General features: G+C 44.5%; 1 protein-coding gene across 1 annotated transcript; it reads left to right on the top strand.

Moving 5' to 3' along the window:
• The first annotated feature begins 3,310 nt into the window (after positions 1–3,310).
• On the top strand, positions 3,311–11,535 carry LOC135983267 (uncharacterized). Its single transcript, XM_065594076.1, has 3 exons — positions 3,311–5,899; positions 10,823–10,996; positions 11,464–11,535. The coding sequence occupies exons 1-3, from the start codon at positions 3,311–3,313 to the stop codon at positions 11,533–11,535; spliced, it is 2,835 nt and encodes a 944-aa protein (XP_065450148.1).
• Positions 11,536–23,023: the final 11,488 nt, after the last annotated feature.

The following is a 23,023-nucleotide window of genomic DNA, read 5'->3' as shown; positions in this document are numbered from 1 at the left end:
TGGTTCAGGACCAGAAGTTTCATCCTCTTCCTCGTCTGACTCAAGTGAGAATGATTCTGGTGCATCAGGAACCGGCAGTCTTTCTCTGTGGGCTACTGGGCGTATAGCCGATGGAATGTTTGGATAATGCACAGTCCACTTTTTCTTCTTTGACACACCTTTCCCAACTGGAGGCACCATGCAGAAGTAAAAATTGCTGGTATGATCTGTTGGCTCTCTCCAAATCATTGGCACTGCAAAAGGCATAGATTTCCTTTTCCTGTTCAACCACTGGCGAAGATTTGTTGCACAAGTGTTGCAGCATATGTGTGGGACCCACCTCTTGTCCTGATCTCCAATTTTGCAGCCAAAATAAAGGTGATAGGCTTTCTTAACCATCGTGGTTATACTGCGCTTTTGTGATGCAAAAGTCACTTCACCACAAACATAGCAGAAGTTATCTGCACTGTTCACACCAGTACGAGGCATCTCTGCTCACTTTGGCTAAACAGAAATGTGTCCCTTTGCAAAATCAAACACCGACAAATAAGAGACCACGACACTGTTAGATTTCTAGAGCTGATAGAGGGCAATTTGTTCAGCAGAGTGATGTAAGCTTCGTTATGATTGCATCATCCATGACTTCTAGGAATAACATGATACAATTCATATCATGTATGACGCAATACCAGCTTCAGATTGCATCATTCATTGTTTTGCCTAAAAAGCAAGTACTGTCCAAACCCAGTCATAGATTTATTCATAGATCCAGTCAAAGATGTATTTTTGTCATTTCTGGTTTAAATTGAGATCCCTTCTGTGGTGGGGCGATTACCCCACACTCAGAGAGGGTGGGCTGCAGCAGGCCTAGGCGCCTGCGCAGTCGCCCAACCAATCAGGGAAGGGCTTACAGAGGGCCAATCAGAAGGCAGATTGTAGCCAGCCAATCAGGGCCCGGCTTAGCCATATAAAAGGCTGCCCAGAGCAGGAGCAGTCAGTCTGTCCCAGGCCTTCAGAGGGGAAGGTCTGTCTCCAGAGCTGGGAGGCCAGCACCATGGACAGCGCAGTGCAGGCCTGCCTGAGAGAGATGGAGAAGGCCCTACTCCATAGCCTGCTAGGCAGCAGGCCTGGGAGGAGGAGGCCTAGCGTAGCGAAGGGCTGTTGGGGAAGCGGTCCAGAGGGATAGTCAGAGGAGGAAGGAGAAGGAAGACAGTGAGACTGTCGTCCGAGGGCCTCTGGACCGGGACTCAGAGTAGTGGGCGGGCCTGAGTCCGTCCCCCCCTTTTTCCCCCTTTGTTTGCTGTGCTGTCCCACGCACAGCCACGGGCCGCAGGGAGCGGCCGGTCAGAACCACACCGGGTCCTGGACTCTGAGGATCGGACTCGAGGGTGTGGGGCTGTTGTTTAAACCCCCCCCCGGGAAGGGGGTGTGATTGGACAAAGGGACACTGTCGGAGGGCAGTGCTCCGGAAGAGGACGCCGACGTCGGGAGCAACGCAAGTCCGTGCACCCCACAGAGGCGAGACGACAGGCGGAACGCCACCCAAAGAGGGCGCTCTACTGGCGCAAAACTAATTCCCCGAAGCGGCCAGGAGGAGGCGCCACAGCGGTGAGCTACCGACCCTGTCACACGTGGTGGAGAATGCAGGTAATAGCGGTCCGCCCCTGATACGAGGGGCCAGCGCCAAGACTGCGGACTATTGCCCAGAGCAGTGCCGTGCGCTGACAGACGGTCGACCCAGATTGTGGGTGCAGACCAGGACCCACCAAAGGGGTCCAGAGTGTGGGGGTTGAATCGGGAGTAACCCGCTGAACCCCAACATGGAGGCTGAGAAGCTATTAAAATGGCTGCTAGAGAAGCAGCAGGAGCAGTCGGCCCAGCAGCACCAGCAGCAGGTGCAAATGCTGCAGCAAATGACCACTCAGCAGCAGCTGATGATGACTCAGCACCAAGAGAATCAGCAACAGCTCCTCCGAGAGTTGGCCACCCAGCAGCGGGTGCAGCAGGAACATTTGGTGCAACAGATGGCCGCACTATTACGGCCGGCAGGAGGCACCCCTGCCGCCCCCATGGGAACCGGACTGGGGGACACCCCAGGGGCCCTACAGATACGCCTCACCAAGATGGGGCCCGAGGATGACCCAGAGGCCTATCTGGTGACTTTTGAACGGGTGGCGACTGCTGCCCGGTGGCCCTCAGAACATTGGGCCACGTTACTAGCCCCTTATTTGACGGGACAGGCTCAGGCCGCATATCGGAGCCTCGACCCCCGGGAAGCGCTCGAGTACGCCCGAGTCAAGGTGGCCATCCTAGACCATACCGGCATTAGCCCAGAGACCTACCGACAGCGTCTCCGCAAGGAACAATATCCTCCTGGGGCCCGACCCCGCGCTGTGCCCAACGCATCCGAGACCACTGCTGGAGGTGGTTGAACCCAGAGGGCCTGACGGGACCCCAGGTCGTGGAGATGGTAGCCTTAGAGCAGTTCACTCAGATCCTACCCCCGGGAGGGAGGGCCTGGGTACGACGGCATCGCCCGGCCACCCTCTCCGCAGCAGTGGCCTTAATGGAGGATTACTTGTCGGCAGAGGGGGCGGAGGTGCCACCCCGAGCGGCCGGAAGCCTTGGTCGCAAGGGCGGCGCAGAGAAGGTAAACTCTCGTGGGGCGGGAGCCTCCGAACCACTGGCAGGCCACAGCCATGGGCGTCCGAGGCCTCCCAACCCTGAACCCCGACCCAAGTTACTACCGGGGACGACTCGGAGGGAGCGACAGCCCCCGGAGCGAACAGGCCCCCCCGGAGGAGGCACAAGCACGGCCGAGACCCGAGATAGGTGCTGGGACTGCGGTCAAGAAGGACATTTCCGGTGAGATTGCCCTTTTATGGACTGCAGCTACGGGCAGGCCTGGATGGCCAGACAACGGGCCCGGAAGAGAGGGGCAGGAAAGTTGATAGTCCCGGTTCGGGTGGAAGGGAACCCCACCAATGCCCTCGTAGATTCGGGGTGTAGTCAGACCCTCATACAAGAGGGGCTCGTCCCAAATCTCAATCTTTCGGGGCCCCCGATCTACCTACAGTGTGTGCATGGGGACATCTGCCAGTATCCCACAGCCTGGGTCAAGATGGAAGTAGGCTGCCGAGAGGAGGGTCTCCGGGTAGGAGTGGTCCCCAGGCTAGCCTACCCGGTGGTGTTGGGACGAGATTGGCCCGGCTTCGGAGAGGTCCTCCTGAGATATCAGCCACCCAAGCCCTGACCAGACAGAAATATAGCACCAGGAACGGGGCTGCTTGGGCGCAGGCTAAGGGATGACCCCGGCGAGGGGACCTCCTCGATGGCGGAGACCCCTGCAAGTTGTCCTGGAGACAGACCCCGTTCAGTGGAGGATGCCTGGGTAGAGTTAGAGCGCGATGGGGACTTCTTACGGGAGCAACGAGAAGACCCAACCCTAAGCCGTGCCTGGGAACAAGCCACCAACCCTGCTATTGAGGGTGACGGGACGCCACGGACTCCACAGGGCCCCCGTTTCGAGGTACGGCAGGACCGCCTGTACCGAATAGCGCAGGAACCCCAGACCCGGGAGACGTTCTGCCAGCTGTTGGTACCCCGGAGACTGCGAGCCGGCCTCCTCCACTTAGCCCATGCCAACCCTTGGGCCGGACACCTGGGACATGAGAAGACCCTACAGAGGGTGGCCCGCCGGTTTTTTTGGCCAGGCATCCACCGGGAAGTGGCAGACTTTTGTGCCTCATGCCCAGAATGCCAGCGAGCCGGACCGAAAGGGGTAGCCCCCGCACCCCTGGTACCCATGCCGGTCGTGGGGGTACCCTTTGAACGGATCGGGATGGACCTCGTCGGCCCCCTAGAGCGAAGTAAGACAGGGAACCGCTTTATATTAGTAGTCGTGGACTACGCAACACGCTATCCCGAAGCCGTTCCCCTAAAGACAGCGACGGCACCGACCATTGCGGGGGAATTGGTAAAGATTTTCGCCCGGGTGGGGATACCCGGGGAAATATTGACGGACCAGGACACCAATGTGTCCTCCAAGTTAATAGCCGGGCTATGTCGCCTCCTCCATATCCGGACCCTCCGGACATCGGTGTACCACCCGCAGACCGATGGCTTGGTAGAGCGGTTCAATGGTACGCTAAAAGCCATGTTGCGGAAGTTTGTGGAGGAGGACCCCTCGCATTGGGACACCTTGTTGCCGGCCCTGCTGTTTGCAATAAGAGAGGTACCACAGGCCTCGACAGGGTTCTCGCCTTTTGAACTCCTATATGGCAGGCAGCCCAGAGGAATACTGGACCTCCTGAAAGAGGAATGGGAAACACAGGAAACACGGGTCCTTGGGTCCACACAATATGTGCTACAACTCCGGGAGCGACTCCGAACGTTAGGGGCCTTCGCCCGTGAGAACCTGGAACGGGCCCAGGCATGCCAGGAGCGCCTCTATAATCGAGGGGCTAGAGGGAGGAAGTTTGCCCCAGGCGATCGGGTGCTACTTTTACTGCCCTCTGCCGAGTCGAAGCTCCTAGCCAAATGGCAGGGTCCCTATGAAGTGATCCGACGAGTGGGGCCAGTCGATTACGAGGTCAGACTACCTGGTCGACGGAAGGAGACACGCATTTATCACATTAATCTCCTAAAGGCCTGGAAGACCCAGGAAGCCATGTTCATCGGCCCGTCCACCCCAGAGTCGGAACTTGGACCCCTAGCAGGAGATCTTCCCGACCCCGGACCGGCTGTGGTGGGGTCAGGCCTCGACCCCAGACAGAGAGGACAACTGCAACAGATGGTGGAGGAGTTTTCAGATGTTTTATCGGCCCGCCCGGGCCGGACGACCCTAATGAGTCATCATATTGCCACAGACCCCGGGAAGAGGGTGACGGACAACCATCGACCGTTACCCAAGAAAATGTGGGACACCGTCCGGCGGGAGGTGGAGACGATGTTGGAGATGGGAGTGGTAGAGGAATCGACGAGCGAGTGGCGAAGCCCTATCGTCTTAGTACCGAAACCAGACGGGACGACCCGGTTTTGCATCGACTTCAGAAAGGTCAACGCTATCTCTCGTTTCGATGCCTATCCGATGCCGAGAGTGGATGAACTGTTAGAGCGCCTCGGGGGAGCCAAGTACCTGTCAACCTTAGATTTGACTAAAGGATATTGGCAGATCCCACTGACGCCAAACTCCTGGGCGAAGACTGCCTTCCCTACACCTTTCGGCCTCTTCCAGTTCGTAACCATGCCGTTCGGGTTACACGGAGCCGCAGCCACGTTTCAACGCCTGATGAACAAGGTCCTCCAACCCCATGACCAATACGCGGCGGCGTACATAGATGATATCGTGGTTTACAGCCTCGACTGGGAGAGCCATTTACACCACCTGGCAGCAGTGTTACAAGCCCTCAGAGCGGCCGGCCTGACAGCTAACCCGGCGAAATGTCACTTGGGCCAAGAAGAAGTGACCTACCTGGGATACACGGTAGGAGGGGGGAAACTAACACCCCTGATTAGCAAGGTACAAGCCCTCAGAGATGTACCCACCCCCACAACGAAGAAACAAGTACGCCAGTTTTTAGGACTAGCTGGGTACTATCGTCGTTTTGTGCCAGACTTCGCATCTATAGCCGCCCCCTTGTCAGACCTAACGAAGAACTCCCAACCTCGACAGGTACAGTGGACTACGCAATGCGAGCGAGCCTTTAACACACTCAAGGAACGCCTCACTCAAGAACCAGTACTACGACACCCCGACTTCGCGAAAGAGTTTATACTCCAAACAGATGCTTCGGAAGTCGGCCTGGGCGCAGTACTCTCCCAGGAAGTAGACAGGGAGGAACATCCCGTACTGTATTTAAGTCGGAAGCTGTTCCCCCGGGAAAGACATTTCTCAACGATAGAGAAAGAGGCCCTGGCGGTACGGTGGGCTATCGATGCCCTTCGTTACTACCTGCTAGGGAACAGTTTTAAATTAATTACAGATCACGCCCCATTGCGATGGATCCACAGCATGAAAGACACGAAGGCTAGAATTATGCGGTGGTACCTCGCCCTCCAGCCTTACGACTTCCAGGTGCTCCACCGACCGGGTAAGGCCCATACTAACGCCGATTTCTTCTCCAGGCTAGGGGAGGAGGGTGAAGAATCGGATCAAGGAGGGGGGTCCTTAGCCCGGGGGGTGGTCTGCGAGGGGGCAGCCAAGCCCCCATCCAACTGCCAAGGTCCTAGACAGTTAGCCCTGACGGCAGAAGATCCGTCACGCTCGTACGGGGTGTGTCCCAAATGCACGGAGAGTGCGAGAGGAGGGAGCATACCCCTGCCTAGGCAGACGGCCCTGGGAGAAGAACCCTTGCGGGAAGCCCCTGTGGAGGACCAGCCCACACTCCTGGAACCGCCAAGGACTGTGACTTCACCAGGTCGAGAGGGAGCCTCACTGTGGGAGGGACCAGCAGAGGCGGTGGACCACGAGACCCGTGGAGAATCAGGGAACCCGTGGGACACTCCGGCAGCTGAACGGATAGGAGGCAGTTTCAGGGAATCGACGGACTGGTACGTCGGACCCGGTAAGCCTCAGCGTGTTTCGGTGGGACCCCCCGCTGAGACGGTGGATAAGCCGGGTTGCCTGGTAGCACAGACTAATTTCCGTGACTTTGGGACCAGTAGGCCATGGGGCCCCGAGACAAGGGCTAAGTTTCTGGACTCTGAGCCAGTAAGCCGAGCCACTGTGGGATAAAGGCTAAGTTCCGAGCTCTGAACATTAGGCCGATTAGGAAACCTTCCCCCCCCCCCCGGGAAGGTTCTTAAGGGGGAGGGTGTGTGGTGGGGCGATTACCCCTCTGTCAGAGAGGGTGGGCTGCAGCAGGCCTAGGCGCCTGCGCAGTCGCCCAACCAATCAGGGAAGGGCTTACAGAGGGCCAATCAGAAGGCAGATTGTAGCCAGCCAATCAGGGCCCAGCGTAGCCATATAAAAGGCTGCCCAGAGCAGGAGCAGTCAGTCTGTCCCAGGCCTTCAGAGGGGAAGGTCTGTCTCCAGAGCTGGGAGGCCAGCACCACGGACAGCGCAGTGCAGGCCTGCCTGAGAGAGAGGGAGAAGGCCCTACTCCATAGCCTGCTAGGCAGCAGGCCTGGGAGGAGGAGGCCTAGCGTAGCGAAGGGCTGTTGGGGAAGCGGTCCAGAGGGATAGTCAGAGGAGGAAGGAGAAGGAAGACGGTGAGACTGTCGTCCGAGGGCCTCTGGACCGGGACTCAGAGTAGTGGGCGGGCCTGAGTCCCTCCCCCCCCTTTTTCCCTCTTTGTTTGCTGTGCTGTCCCACGCACAGCCACGGGCCGCAGGGAGCGGCCGGTCAGAACCACACCGGGTCCTGGACTCTGAGGATCGGACTTGAGAGTGTGGGGCTGTTGTTTAACCCCCCCCCCCCGGAAGGGGGTGTGATTGGACAAAGGGACACTGCTGGAGGGCAGTACTCCGGAAGAGGATGCCGACGTCGGGAGCAACGCAAGTCCGTGCACCCCACAGAGGCGAGACGACAGGCGGAACGCCACCCAAAGAGGGCGCTCTACTGGCGCAAAACTAATTCCCCGAAGCGGCCAGGAGGAGGCGCCACAGCGGTGAGCTACCGACCCTGTCACACCTTCCCTTTATAACTCACTTATTCTCTGCCATTCCCAAGTGAAGGGTCATATATAGTGACCCAATAGCATATCTTGAAAACTAGAGCCAATCAACAATTTTAAGCATCATTTTCGTTCTCAGTGACCCAGGATTAGTAAAGTTTGACTACATTTATTTCAGAAGCATTTTGGCTGTAGAGCAGTGTTATTTGCGTGTGAGGAGGAGGTTGGCAATTTTGCTTTTTTCTCTACATTGTTTTTTTTCTTATGTCCTTGACACTTTTGCTTTGGGATCCTCATGTACAAAAATTCTCCTGAACTCAAGCTGACATCTTGTCTACATTTAGGGGTTGAGTTAAACCTAGTTGAAGCTGGTGGATGTAACAGCTTCCTTTCATTCAGGACAAATGTAAAAAGCACATGGACTCTTTTATGGAATAGAAATCTGAACCAATAGGAACCTCTACCCAAAGCAAAGCCATGTAGAAAGCTGGAGTTGGAGTTAGCCTTGTGGGCCCAAATCAAATTAATCCACTTTTAATCTGATAAACTCAGGGGTGAGAGATTGCTTGGATTCGAATGGTGGGTTCGTGTGTGTGAGAGAATGCGAGAAAGATCAACAAAACCCAATTTCCACAAGACACTGAAACAGACACAGAGAAAGACGACAAAGCCAAAGACTCAGCAAAATAGGCACTGAGACTGTCTCTGAGAAAGTCTACCAAGAGAGCTTTCTGGGCTGAGTACTGTTTGAAAGAGGCTTGGAACTGTGAGGAAAAAATCCTGTTGTTTGATTCCTACTAAGTTCTGGGAAATAGGACTTTGCTTAAATTCTTTGTAAATAAATAAGATTGCAGCAAATAAATACCTGACTCATCATCTTTTTCTTCTCTGAAGCCAAACAACCTGGCAGACACCCAATATCGGCTAACTACTCAGATCAAAAAGGGATGACAAATATGCATACATCCTGTAGTCTAAAAGCGGAAATCCCTTGACATTTGAACAATTAAATTTTGTTATGACTATATCTATTTGTGCCTCTTTCTTACTGTTATTCTTGGAACTACAGGGATGATTTGACAGAATTTTGTTTTCACCTTGATTTGACATTTTCCTGGCCCTAATGTTGTTCCTTAATGCATCCCTTTCTGTTTCCCTCAGTCTGACAGTCACAATTACACTCAATGGGAGGGAAAAGTTGCAATCCTATTTCAAGCTTCTTGAAGAGCTAGAATATTCCTGCAGTATCCTCTACACTTATTCTTTTATTTCACTTCTGTTTCCTACTTACTCTGGAATACTTCGATAATCATAATATTTTGCACTTCAATAATACCGTCCATGCCAGGCTGTGAAAATGTTTAGCAAACATTAATAAAGCCTAATGGGAATTTTTCAACAAAACATTTTTTTCATTGGAAAATGCCTATTTGTCAAAACCAAAATTTTTCATGGGAAAGGGTTAATTTTTGACAAATTTCTCATTTTGGAAAAAAATGGAAAAATGTTTCAAAATTGTTGAATATACCCTTTTTTGAAAGGATAAGTTCAACTTTTTTGGTGCAAAACTACTTTTCTTTTGAAATTTAAGTTAATGTATTGATAAAACATGACAAGTTTTTTTTAAAAAGTTCATAACTGAAACAAAAAGTTTTAAAATGAAATGTTTTGATTGACCTAAACTGATTTTTTTTCAGATGTTTGGTTCACAAACATTTTTTGAGATTTTGACTTTTTGTCTTAATTCCCAAAGAGACAAAATCAAAATTTCATTTTTTTCCCCATGGGATGGGAAAACCAGTTCCCATCTAACTCTAGTGTCAAATAACTGTAATCCCCATTTTATGGATGGGGAAAACTGAGCGACACAAACGTCTGAGTGAGTTACCAAAGATCAGAACGCAAATAAGTGGTAGGGAAAGGAATAGAATCCAGGAGTCTTGTTTCCTAGTTCTCTGGTATAAGCACTGCATCATATTGTTTCTAATATAATGATAAAAATACACTTTCTGGATAAAACATATTTTCTAACCTCAGATCATTTACAAATTGTATTAGCCCTATGTCACAGATGAGGAAACTCACACAGACAGACGGTAAATAAGATGCCCAAGATAACAGGCAAATTCAGGTCTGCAAAGAGCAGAATTCAGGTTATCTGATTCCCATGATGCTGTGCTAACCACTTGTCTATGTTGCTTCCCATTACTGAATGCCTTTAATTAATGTTAGACTAATCTGGGATTATGGAAACGTTAATTTTCATTGGCTATATTAAGGTTTAAGGGGACTTATCCAAAATGAATTGATTCTCTAACCCTTTAGAGCTTCAGCCTGTACTAATTTTTACAAATTACTATAATGTCAAGTGTTAATGTTCAGTCTATTGTATAGTATGATGGCGCACTAGTTCAGAAACAACATGAATGATCATGTAGTTTAAAACTATAGCAAAATGCGTACACGTAATACTGTATACATTTGGTAATACAATATACATACACACAGAGACATTTAAGCTAGTTATTAAAAGAAAAAGTATATTGAGTTTGAGCTTGTTTTTGTCAAGGTTTTGGTTTGAAATTGATCTGATCTGATAAGGTTTATAGACAGATGACATCAACTCTAATGCTAGGAAGGAGACAATGGACAATAATTAGTCCCAAAGCTGTTTTCTAAACCCCAGATATAGGAGTTAATCCTGAAAGGTGCTGCCATCTCCTGAGAGATGCTGTGTGCTTTCAGCTCTCTACTGGAAGATGAGCACGCTTGGCACCTCACAGCAGTGCTCAGCACCTGTTAGGATCAAGCCCTTAAAAATCAGCATGCACACTGGCCCATGAGAAATCTGATCCAATATTTTAATTTCATTTCTGTTCCCCAGAATCAGGAAGTTCATCAGTAAGATCCGCTGTCATTTGGCACAATAGGATTACAGAGTCAGCAATTAGATGTTGTCATAATGACAAAACAGTTATCACTGGCATTCCCTTCCCCATTTAGAAATTATCATCCTTGCTTAGCTGCTTTTCCTCAGAAATTATGTTCATAAGCTGTAAACTGGACATGGTTTCTTAGATTCCACAATATTTCAGTCAGACTCTCCATTCAGCTGATGCCCAAATGAGGGATAAAGGCTTATAGCAAGTGGTTTAAGAGAATTTAATATGATGGTGCATTATATCATTTAGACATAAATAATTTTGTCAATAACTCTAATTTTCTAGTTCTTGAGTGGTCAAGATGTTTTGAAGTTCAAGTGGTATATTAAGGCCCATCAACAGGATGGTCTGCAGGAGGTCTGCACTTCTGGAGACCACGTTGTATCTAACCCTTATAGACCATTACAATCCAAGCAGAGATTTTTGATCTCCAGGAGAGTCAATATTGAAAACTTTTCAGTAGGATTAAAATTACTTATAGTAGAAAAGGGAAAAAATATTTACAATAATTAAAGTGAGAGAACAATATGATTTTGGGGAAAGGAAGTAAATTTGCATTTATATTAGGGGCAATCTTTAAAGGGTTAGGATGTTACTTTATGATCTGCCTTAAGTAAGGGATGGCTCATAGATGCCAATAAAAAAAGTTTTATGGAAACTTGAGACTCTCTCCTTTCTCCAGAATACAACAATACTAAGGGGTATTGCAAGGTTTAATTTAATATTATTTGTCCAGCATTTTAAAATGTTTAGACAGATTACACTGCAGAAGTGCAAAGTGAAATGAGGCAAGCCATTTCTACCTCACAGGAGTGTTCTGAGGTTAAATTGATTAATATTTGTAAAGTGCTTTGAAATCCTTGGATGAAAAGATGCTATGAAAGTATTTTACTCTATTGTTTATTATGTTACTCATTTGGCTACAGGCCCCAAAATCCACTGTTTATGAACATTCAGATGAAGAAAACTTGCACCTTAAAAACTATCACGAACAGTAAATATTAAGGGACACAAGAGATTGAATTGCACACTGCTCAGCCAGCTCCATGGACAGCTATTATTCCTTAGCATAAGAAAATTGCAAGAGAATCATTATTAAGAACTAGAGATGATGTCCTCTATACACGTGGCACAGTTCCTCTCTGCAATGCTCAGTACCAACTCAGAGGAGTGAATTCCACCTGCCCATCACCAACACTATTTCTGAGTGTACGTAAGTTTTTTCTTGGTCATTTGTCTTTTTCCATACACAGGTCCCAATTCTGCAAAGACTAACTCTCATGCTTATCTTTGTGTGCCTTGAGTTGTTCCATAGGAGTCAAGTAGTAAAAAAATTAAAATCTGTATCAGAAAACAAAGTGTGTGTGTTGGCAGAAGGAGGCTACAACAACTCCAATAACAAAATTACTGCTGTCTCAATACACAGCTGAAATGTTAGGGTGAAGTGCACAGAAAACAGACACACCACCGTTTGCATAGCTTCCCGCACCAAACTGTTTATTATTTGTGTTACATTAGAATCTAGAGACCCCACCATGACTCGGGCTCCATTGTTCTAGTCATAATAACAGTATAGTAAGAGACTGCCCCTGCCCCAAAGAGCTTAGACTCAGAGCCCCAAAGGGACTTAGGTGTTTTGGATTCATTTAGATGGAATAAATGGGCCAAAGATGTTAATGCAACCCAGTCACTGTCCAAACTAAACAGTGTATAAAAAGGTTTAGGGTTTGATATATAGAGACCCTAGTCTGCTTAGTACCATGGCAAACACCATTAAAAATCCTTTTAACCTTTTATTAAAGATACAGAAATGAAGGAGAAAATAGTTAAAGCATTTGAAATGTAAAGTGTTAAGTAAGGCTTTCATTTTAATAATATCTCTTGTTCCCTTCCCTTTAGCTAGAAAGAGTTCTTAGATGGAAACCCCTTGTTTGACAGTCTCCTTGATGGTATTAAAGAAGGTAATAACTATCCTTTTTGGGGGGAAAAGAATACATTAATTGAGATGAACTGGAGATGTTGTTAGGTCTGATCCTATTTTATCCCATGTAGGGATTCAGCTGGAGCTAGTAGGGATGGTGATGTCATCTGGGTCTCTCTCTCTGGCCCAGTCTCATCAGGACAACCCTCAGGATTAGGATTAAGAAGAGCTAGGGTTCCAGGAAATAATTGGGGTGGCAGGCATGATGGTGAAATTCACTCCAGTGCTTAACTCTCATAGAAATCAATGGTTTCAGAGTAGCAGCCGTGTTAGTCTGTATCCGCAAAAAGAAGAACAGGAGGACTTGTGGCACCTTAGAGACTAACAAATTTATTAGAGCATAAGCTTTCGTGGACTATAGCCCACTTCTTCGGATGCATATATATATATATATGCATCCGAAGAAGTGGGCTATAGTCCACGAAAGCTTATGCTCTAATAAATTTGTTAGTCTCTAAGGTGCCACAAGTCCTCCTGTTCTTCTTTTTATAGAAATCAATAGGAGTTAAGTAATTTTCTGCACTATCTGGGCCATACATTCTAAGGCCATGATTCAGGAAAGCACTCAAATGTGTGAATAAATCCATCCCTATGTAGGAAAGCATTTATGCATGTGCTTAAATTTAAGTCATTAAAGTTACTGATATTTAAGTGCTTGCCTGAATGGGGTTACTTTATTCAATCAAAGACTACATAATCATGCATACCAAAGGGTGGGAGAAAGGAAATAGCAGTATCTCCATTTTATAGCTGGGAAGCTCAGGCACAGAGAGCTTAAAGTCCAGTTTCTCTAAAATAGGTAGACTCCTAATTTCCATTGAAATCAGTGGAAGTTAGAAGCCTAAATACTTTGTGGCTCTGTACTTAAGTGACTTGCCCAAGGTCACACGAGAGGACGGTGGCAGAGTAGGGAATTGAGTTCTATCCCATTCTTTAACCACAAAGCCATTCTTCCTCCCATCAAAGTACTAACCACACTTATTTTATGAGATTTGATTAAATTAAAGCCCTTGGTAGAATGGGTTATGGCCAATTTTCTTTTTATAGTATTTGTCACAATTTCAGGGTACATGCTCCTGTATTTCCCTCTCTGTGGTGCCTTGAGGGCACCTACTTAAAGATTTCCAGTTCCCAATCATCACCTCTCTTGGGCAGAAACCTGCATCTCACTCCTTCCTGACTGGGAGGTTTAAGACTGTATAGCTCCCTGGATTATAATGTGATAGTTCGAGGAAGCCAGTCTGCCTAAAAAGGCCAGTGCCTGCACTTTGCTTTCTCTTCAATGCCTAAGGACACTGGACTTACCAGCAGTTACAAGTTTCCACATTGTTTTTTTTTTTCTTTTTTCTTTCTAAACAAGCATGTTAGGGGGAGGGGTAGCTCAGTGGTTTGAGCATTGACCTGCTAAACTCAGGATTGTGAGTTCAGTCCTTCAGGGGCCACTTAGGGATCTGGGGCAAAATCAGTACTTGGTCTTGCTAGTGAAGGCAGGGGGCTGGACTCAATGACCTTTCAGGGTCCCTTCCAGTTCTATGAGATAGGTATATCTCCATATATTATGTTTATTTTTTCAGGTAAAAGCATTACAGAGACAACATATAAAAACATTCCTAAAATCTTACCAGAGGTCACCCTATAACTTATGGGGTTTTACCAGTCTTCTGGGAACTGAGAAGGCAATCCTTCCACAAGGTTTGGGGTCCCACTTGGACAGGCTGTCCTGTACATTTGCTGGATCAGCAAGAAGACCCTAAATCAGTTTAAGTTCAAGCAATTTGTCCTGACTTTTTTTTGTCTGTTGGTATCTGGACAATCCAGTTAGAACCATAATATGTGAGAGTGGTGGTACCTCTATGCAGGTGTTATAACCTAAGTGATTTGCCTTAATTGTCCCCTATTGTTTTCATTTCCTGGAGAAGCTGAGGCAACCCTCTCCTCGTGTAGTGCATACAATTCCTGGTCCACAATGAAACATAAACCATTCACATACTTAAAACAATATAGTATCCCAAAGATATTGCAAGAAGTTGTCCTACCTGTCACAGTATTGTAGAAACGATGGTATGTAGTCAGTAAAGTTTAGCAGGTAAGATTACCTAGTAGCAAGGTTATTCTATCATACAGACAGAATAGTATAAAGGTCAGCAAAATATTTAGTGGCTCATTAGTGCGGAGTTGGGATGAGTGGATATTTTCTAGCTTTCCTTAAGGCAGCAAAACTCTGGGGCTGGCACATTCTGCTCATAAACCTTGTGCAATTTTAGATGTCTTTCTGAATTTCCCAGTTCTGAGTATATTGTATTGTGTGACAGAGAGGTAGCTTGCAAGCACACCTGCACTGTTTTCTGTTTATAGAATTGGTAATTACAATGACAGTGTTGAAATAAAAAATCTGCTGGATAGGAATTAAATAGTGAAAACAATGATGTATTCAAAACTATTTGCATGTCAGTCATTCCATTCATCAAGACTGCAATTAATCTAGTCCCATCCAAAGCCATTGTGGCTGCAACAAAGACAGATATCCTAGCATCTGGTCAGTGATAGCAAGAAAGGATCCTTATAGTTGTGCTTTCTTTTTATTTTTTTCCCCATAAAACTTTGTAACTATTGTGTTTATGAGGTGCTTAAAAATTCTCCAGTGTTCAATGTTTTATTTTTACTGTGCTCTGGACTCAAGAGAATTCCAGACAGTGAAAAGCAGCAAAATACTTGATTAAAAATAAACCACTTAAAAACAATTTCTATCCTTTTTTCCCTCTGTAGTTTCCATGGAATTCCTATAGTAAATTGCCAGAGAATGTGATTTGTTTTTATTACTTTTTAAAATAACTTCACTTTTATATCAGGGTTAATTTTATACTTGCAGGGGAGAAGAAATGGCTGGGAAATTATATGCTCTATTGATGAAATGGAAACCTGACTCCCAAGTTATATCTTCAGAGAGACAGAGAAATAGCAATATGAAATGACTGCAGTGCATTAGTACATCCAAAAGTTAATAGAGGCAAAAGACCCTCTAAGGAATCCGCCTTCCATAGTTTTGAAGAGTGGGTTCTTCCTCCCAGATCCAAACACTAATAGACTTGTTGCTAACCATGATCCAGCCTACAACCCTCTGGGACTGTATCAGTCAGTCTAAATATCTGGTTAATGTGGCTTTGTCTAAAGATGGCCATAGAGGTGGTGAACTGGGTAGCTCTCCATTGTGCTGATATTTGAGGAAGGAACAACAGTAACAGTGTGTATTTGGGGTCTTCTGTCAGCCACAGAGTTAAAGGTAAACAGGAAGGACCTAAGCCTGCCCTCTTCCTTTCTCCCACATTCTGTGAATAGTCTGGAAAACCATGCTGTAAGACTATCTCTTCCTCAGCAGTTTCTAAAGAAGGATGTCAGTGATCAGGGTTCTTCTCAGCCAGGAACTTGACATTGCTTTTAATCTGAGGTGATAATTGTATAGTAATGCAGTGTAACACCTTAGTAAAGTAAGATGCCACAAAGACTTTCTGCCATCACCTGCTAAGTCCTGGATCCTTTTAGCCTACATCTCTGATCCCACCTGTTAGTCTTTCCTGCCTTGACCCCATTCTGTCTGCCAATAATACGATCCTCAACACTGACTTCTTTTCCTCCTTCCACTCCTCTCTCTCTCTCTGCCTGCTACATCCTGCTCTAATGTATGGAATGGGTCTTGCTTAATAAAAAGAGGAGGAGAAAGAAGATGGCAATGATTTAGTGGCTCACTTTATAGACGGGCACGGGAACACACTTGCCACAAAAGGACCTGATTCTCCATTCACTTCCACATGTATACAAGTGTTGTAACTATATTATCTTCAATTGAATTAATTCCTTATTTATAATAATATAGATATCAGAAGAATCCTACTCAAAGTGTATGTGGGAGTTATGCTATGAAATATTTTTTCTAGCTACTTTCTAGCTTTGAAAAGTTATGCTTTATTGTGGCCAGTGCCATATGTCATTCAATAATGAGTATCTGAAACCTGGAAGGACCAATCAAAAGTCTGACCCACGAACTGGGCAAATATTTTTTAACTGCATCAGATTAGTTTTTTTACTAGATATCAAGACAATTGTTGAATACTTTTGTGACCCTAAGAGCCCTCACTGCCATATAATGGCAACTTCTATCAACCTGACAAAACTCACTACACCTAACACATTCCATTCATGATACTTATCTATAAAAATGTTGTGTAAGATATCAAATGAAAACCTATATCATTGATGTCATTATAGGCATATATGGATGTTAATCAATGATGTATGTGTATACTAAAAATATGTTTAAAATAACATAACCAAGTAGGGTTGATAAACAAGTCTTCCCCAGCCAAGAAAATGTTGATTTATCTGTCTGCCTAGATATCTACTGTGAATCAAGTATTGTGAAACCAATCCAACAGATTCTTCATTTGCATTTTAAATCAACAGAAAAAGTAAATAATTAGGTGAATAAGAAAACAGCATGATGTCAGCTCACTGGAGCACAAAAAGCAGGGGAGAAGACCTGTAGCTGGTGATACTCTTCAATGGGTTGCAAAGGTTTATGGCACTATGAAAAGAAGGGGAAAGAACCCATTTGTTTTCTGGCAAACAAAGATCAAAGAGGTCAGTGCTCTGTGTATTCCATGAATCGTGATCCTTGGCCATGTGGGGTGAGTGATGCTGAAAGAATGCTTTAAGTAACTAAATTGTCTTAGTCCAGGACTGTAGCCAATTGAATAGAGTTTTAGTCACTAGGACGCATGATTATACTTTTGTTTTACTTGTAACCATTTTCTGTTTTTATTATCTCTGGTAAGTATCACTTAAATCTCTGTTCTTTATTGATAAAGCTATTCTTCTTTTATTTAAATTAATCTGTTTTGTTATATTTAAGTGAGATGTGCATCCTCAGCTGAGCCAACAGGCCGGTGTGTATTCTGTCTCTTTGGAGACTGTGGATTTGGCAATTTCCCGGGTGTCCAGTGACAAGGGCTGGATGCCACAGAGAGATTAACCCACAAAACTAATTTAGGACTGATGGAGTCCTGAGGAGTTTGTTTGGCTGATTAACAAACTGGAGTAGCAGGGAGCTATCACACAGTTTAGCCCCAGCAAATTCCTCTTTTGCTGAGGCAGAGGGGTAACAGGGTGATTTACAGTTTTGGATGCTCCACGGAAGCATCGCAACATTATTAAATCCAATATTATATTACTAGCTCTAGTTTCCACACAGGCAGACGGGAAACAAGTGTAGAGCCTAGGAAATACCTTACAATTACCCCTTTCAGATTTCTCAGGAAGTAAACTTCTGGAGTCAAACTGCCAGCACCAGCAGCTAAATCAGAATTAAACATATTCCAGAACTGGTGGATCCTGTAGTGGTATGAAACTGTATTTGTTGTTCTCTTCAGGGCCAATCCATGGTGTTGATTGCTGATATAATTACAAGAATCTTCAGTGCAAAGAAAGTCAGTTCAATTGTATATGATTGAAAACACTCACATTTGTATATCATAGTGATGGGTAGTGAAATTAAATCCCTTGGTTATTCCACGTGGTGCACTGTTATTATGCCAGTTGATGAGAGTTTAGGAAAGAAGACATTAGGATAACAGTTGACCAGAGAGCCCCAGTAACAATGACAATGGTGTCAACTGTCAGAGGACTGAGGAAAAAAGGGAATATTGCGATTGGGTGGGGCGGATGGAAATCATTGAGTATTTAGTACAGTGGGAGTTAATTAGCACAAGGCGCTGTTATCCATCTGGTTAATTTACACATGCAGGTTGTGTTTTAGAAGCCAGAGTATTTGTGTTGGCCCAGAACACTCACTAGTCTGAACTAGTTCCAGCTCTGATTTAAACAGAATCTGATTTAAATTTGAATCTCCATAAGTTGGGCTGCAGTGGAAAGGCTGGATTCAATACACCACCAAGATTAGCCTTGCAACAATAATACCCACAGGCCCTTTGCATTTTTTTTCAGTGAGTTTGATATTGTGGTACATAGGGAGAAGAATTTATTCCCAGACGCACAGACTACAGGAGCCATGTTTCTTAATTCTATTCCTCCATCTTTTGCCTAAATTAAACCATCAATATCAGAAATATGAATTCTCAAAACTAGTTCTCACTTGAGGCAAAAGTAATTTGCTAGACATTTCATGCTACATTAGAGGTCTGTTCTCACTACCCATAGAAGAATACTATTACCATTGTCTTTTTTTCAGTTGTATTGGAGATTCTGCTGTCTTGAGCATACATTCTTTAATAATTGATCTAAGAATATACCAATATTTTTGTCTATTAGGATTATTTTTAAGAGGTTGAAGAAGAGTGGACTTCAACACTGGACTAAGATTTTGTTTGATCAAAAATCCCAACCAGATCTAGTCAAGATAAGCTGTTAGGTTTTTTTCCATCAAAAAACTTCAGCTACTCTGAAAACCATGCCTCTCAGCCAAAAGGTTGGATGCCAGCTGTTTATATTGATCCCATAGGTTAAAGGTGTTTTACATTACATTCAAAGTTAAGGCAGAATCTGGCCCTTTGTACGCATGCTAATGTTTCACTCTTTCTGTAGAAAGTAGAAAGCAACCAAAGAATGGATTGTGGGGAACAAATATCAATTGGCCCCCAGGGAGAAGGCCTACATAGAATAATTGGTCTATTTCTCTCTTTCCTTTCCTAAGAAAGGAGCAGCCACAGAAGAAAGAAAAATCAGAAGTTCTCTATTTATCAATAGGTCAAGCACAGTTTCCACTTCATTCTGAAAAGCCTTGCTTTTTAAGGGGGAAGATTTGCTGATTCATGTGGCATGGAGAGTGCAAATGTCCTCAATTTCTGAAGAGTAAAAACATCAGCAATTTTTCAGCATGAGGAGGCAGGAGGCTTGACTTAAAAAAATACATGAAAGCAAATTTGTGAGAAGCAGAAAAAACCGTTTAAAATTATTTCTTGCATGAACAAAACCTATTTAGGTGTCATAAAACTGCTACCAGAATAAGTGGTCCAATATTTCTATGGCTTTTATTAGGTCAGCCATTAAGTCGACTTTTCTCTCAGAATGGCTGATGTCATCTAGCACAGTCTGGGCCAAATTCTGCATCCTTTATTCAGACAGTATGTTCTTTTTATTTCAGTGAGGACATACATATGAGTAAGTGCTACAGGATTGGACCCTATTTTCAGGACAGGACCCTTAACACAGCAATCTTTAGGAACCAACATTCCCTTCATGGTGAGGGGGAGAGAAAAACCTGCCAGCAATCAAGGTGGGGTTGCCACTCAGAGAAGAATTTCATTTTGGGCTTTGTGATACTGTTCAGCTCTATGAGTGTCTCTGTGTCAATGTTTGCTTGATGTTGCATGACCACATGATGGTTCAGAATCATACATGTAAACGTAACATCACACAACAAAGACCCAAATGCCATAACTCTATAATACTGCACCACAGCATAATAGTACGATGTGGGTTCATGGACATCCCTGTAGTATTTTAGTCTTGCGGAAAAGCTTCCTAAAACTTAAAGATGATCCTGCTTGTTAATGGGAAGGGGAAGGAGAAAGGAGGAAATGACACTTCTTTGAAAGGAATCCAGACAATTACCAGGAATGGCTATCACTAAACAGGTTTTAGATCCAGTAAAATGTGTACCTCCACTCCCATCTTCCTTACAGCTTCCATAGCATAGACCTCTTGTCATTCCACAGTCCTTTATTTTTCTTGTGACACTGTCCATCCATCTAGCAGCAATCACCTTTGTGCTGTACTATCACTTGTTGCTCTTCTTCTCTCTAGGTGTAAGGCCCAGATCCCAGTAATCCAAAGAATATGTCACCTTCCCTGGCACATCCTGAAACTAGGATCTACTTAGAAAAAAAGTAGGATTGGTGCTTCAGAGTTTTCTCTAGATGCAGGAGCAAAGCAAAATAAATATGACCAGGTGGATTTTCAGAGCAATCTTGCAAAATAAGACTGAAGCCAGTTAGTTCCCAGGTATTTTTTTTCTGATCCTGTTGTCCATATAATGTCTTGGGATATTTGAATGAAAGATATTAGAGAAGGTCAAAAAAGTAGTAGTAACATAATTTATTCCAATCTGCAGTTCCATGGTAACAATTAGAGAGAAAGAATATCATGTTAAAAAGCCAGAGGAAAATATACCAAATCAGTTGTAAAATCAAATATTTTGCTCCTCAAAAGTATTGTAGCCACTTCCATAACCAAAGAAATAGTCCTGATGCAGACATTTCCCAAGGTCACATGCTGCCTTTTGAGCTATTATTGCCTGCAGCGTACACACCGTTCCTGGGGAAGGGAAAAGGATGGTTCAAAACCCACCCAAATGTTTATTTATTGGGAGCCGATTTACCTGACATTCAGCTTGTGCTGACAAAACAGTTTCTGAAACCGGTTGGTTTCATGCCAAACTATTAATATAAAGGATTGTTACTGATGGCAAAATTCCTGATCTCTCCTTTTAATTGTTGGCATCTGTCAGTGATTTTCTTTCAGAAAAACTTTGAATAATCTCTGGGCACTGTTGGATAGTTGTTCCAAGAATAAGAATAAGCACAGTGTGATTTTTATTTATTTATTTATTTTTATTGGCAACGTAAATATCCTGCACAGTGGAGGCCAGAGGACCAAATTTAATCCACCGTCCTGTATTTTTTTTTTTAGTCAACGGCTGATTAGTTTGTAAATCCACAGAGTGAAGATTATCTGGTAGAATTTATCATGACTCTTACAAAAAATAATAATTAAAAAAAAAACCCTAAACCCCTCTCTTTCTCAAGTCTCTTATGCATGAAGCAAACAAAAAACAAACAACTCTCACCTGTCCCATGCACACAAAGTCTCTAGCTGTATAAATACAAGTATGTGGGAATGAATAGTAAAACAGGGAGACCGATGCTTAAAATAGTATCACATCTCACTGAGACCTATATCAAATAACAATTAGTCCATCTTGACAGATATTTTAGAGCAAGCTATGCCTGCAAGAAATAATGAACCTGGGCCATTTTTAGGTTTCTTCTTGTGGCAGTAACTGAGGGACATATCCTTCCATTCCAAAGAAAAACTCTTGAATACAGTGTTGTATATGATAAGATTGACAGATAAAGTGAGAGAGAGATCACAGTATATTTTTCAGAAATGTGAAAGTGTACTGACTTTAATGCCTTCAGAAATATGGCATCGCTTTTCCTTGTTTTTTAACTCTAGGCAGTATATTGATGTGAAATCAATTTGATAACATGAAAGGGCTTCACCTAAAGAAAGCTTTGAGATGTATAACCTTATATTGAACTCTGCATAGGTTTAGCCCTGCTTTTTTCTCAATAACAATATCCCCTCCTCACTCCCCCTCCATCCAACACAAACACTCATGATGATGGCAGTAGCTTTTCTTCTTCTTTTTGTTTTTATTTTAAAAATCCAACCTCAAGAAAATGCTGTCTTGTTTCCTGCTTTATAAAATTAAATAGGTTTTATTTTGGGGGGGCAAATGAGGGGGCATAGCCGGGCCACTGGAGAAGGAAGAACTTACATTGAATAAAGAGGATTTGTTCTTGTTGTGATGCTGTCTGAACTTAAAGAAACTCCAACAAATCAATTCAAATAGAAAGGGAGAGGGAATATCACATTTTGATTTTCAGAGAAAGCAGCTGACAAGCAGAAATTGTTTATGAATACTAGTTAATGGAGTATGCTTAGTTTTCTTATTTCATCTCCCTGCTGGTGTTATAAATCCATGCTGGCAAGAATATCATATTTTATTTGAGGGGAAATAAATAAAAATTAGTATTTGAGGAAAACGATCAATATGAGATCTGCATTAAATACCTAGAATTCAGCGAGTGATGGATATACTGCCTCTCACGGCCTAAAAGATATTTAATGGTCTAATTGAAATGACTTCCATAATAAAGGAATACATGAAAACAAATATTGCAAATGGCTGTTGTGCTGTCCATCTATCTGTCTGGCTCATAGGAGTATGTGCTCTAAGGGGAACTATGGGAAATGGAAATGGAAACTCTTTGGACACAGATAGAGAACATACAAGCAGCAGAGGGTAAAGAAGGTCTCTATATTGCTTTTAAAGAAAAGTGACAGAGGGATATGAAAGGGGCCATGCTTTCCATCTCACAGTGTAGCTTCCAGCAGGAGATTTATATCCTTATCAAAGTTTTGATCACTGGGAAGCAGGCCTATCAGAGACAGATCAAAGATGTGCATCATAGATGTTTAGAACTAGAAGAGATCTGTTGAGTATATAGTCCATTTCCCTGGAGTCACTGCAGGATTGTTCTCTACTGACAATTGGTTGTGTTTTGTCTAGATTATTTTTACAATATATAAGGTGACGGGGCTTCCACCACATCATTTGGGAGACTACAGTCACAATGACTGGGAAAAAAAGGAAGAAACACAGAGTCACATGAGATGAAGATGGAGAAGAAGAAGTCTAATTACAATCA

The sequence above is a fragment of the Chrysemys picta genome, chromosome 4 (assembly GCF_011386835.1).
Source record: "Chrysemys picta bellii isolate R12L10 chromosome 4, ASM1138683v2, whole genome shotgun sequence".
NCBI lineage: Eukaryota > Metazoa > Chordata > Testudines > Emydidae > Chrysemys > Chrysemys picta.
Note: the sequence above shows the minus strand (reverse complement) of the source record. Positions and strands in the feature narration are given on the sequence as shown.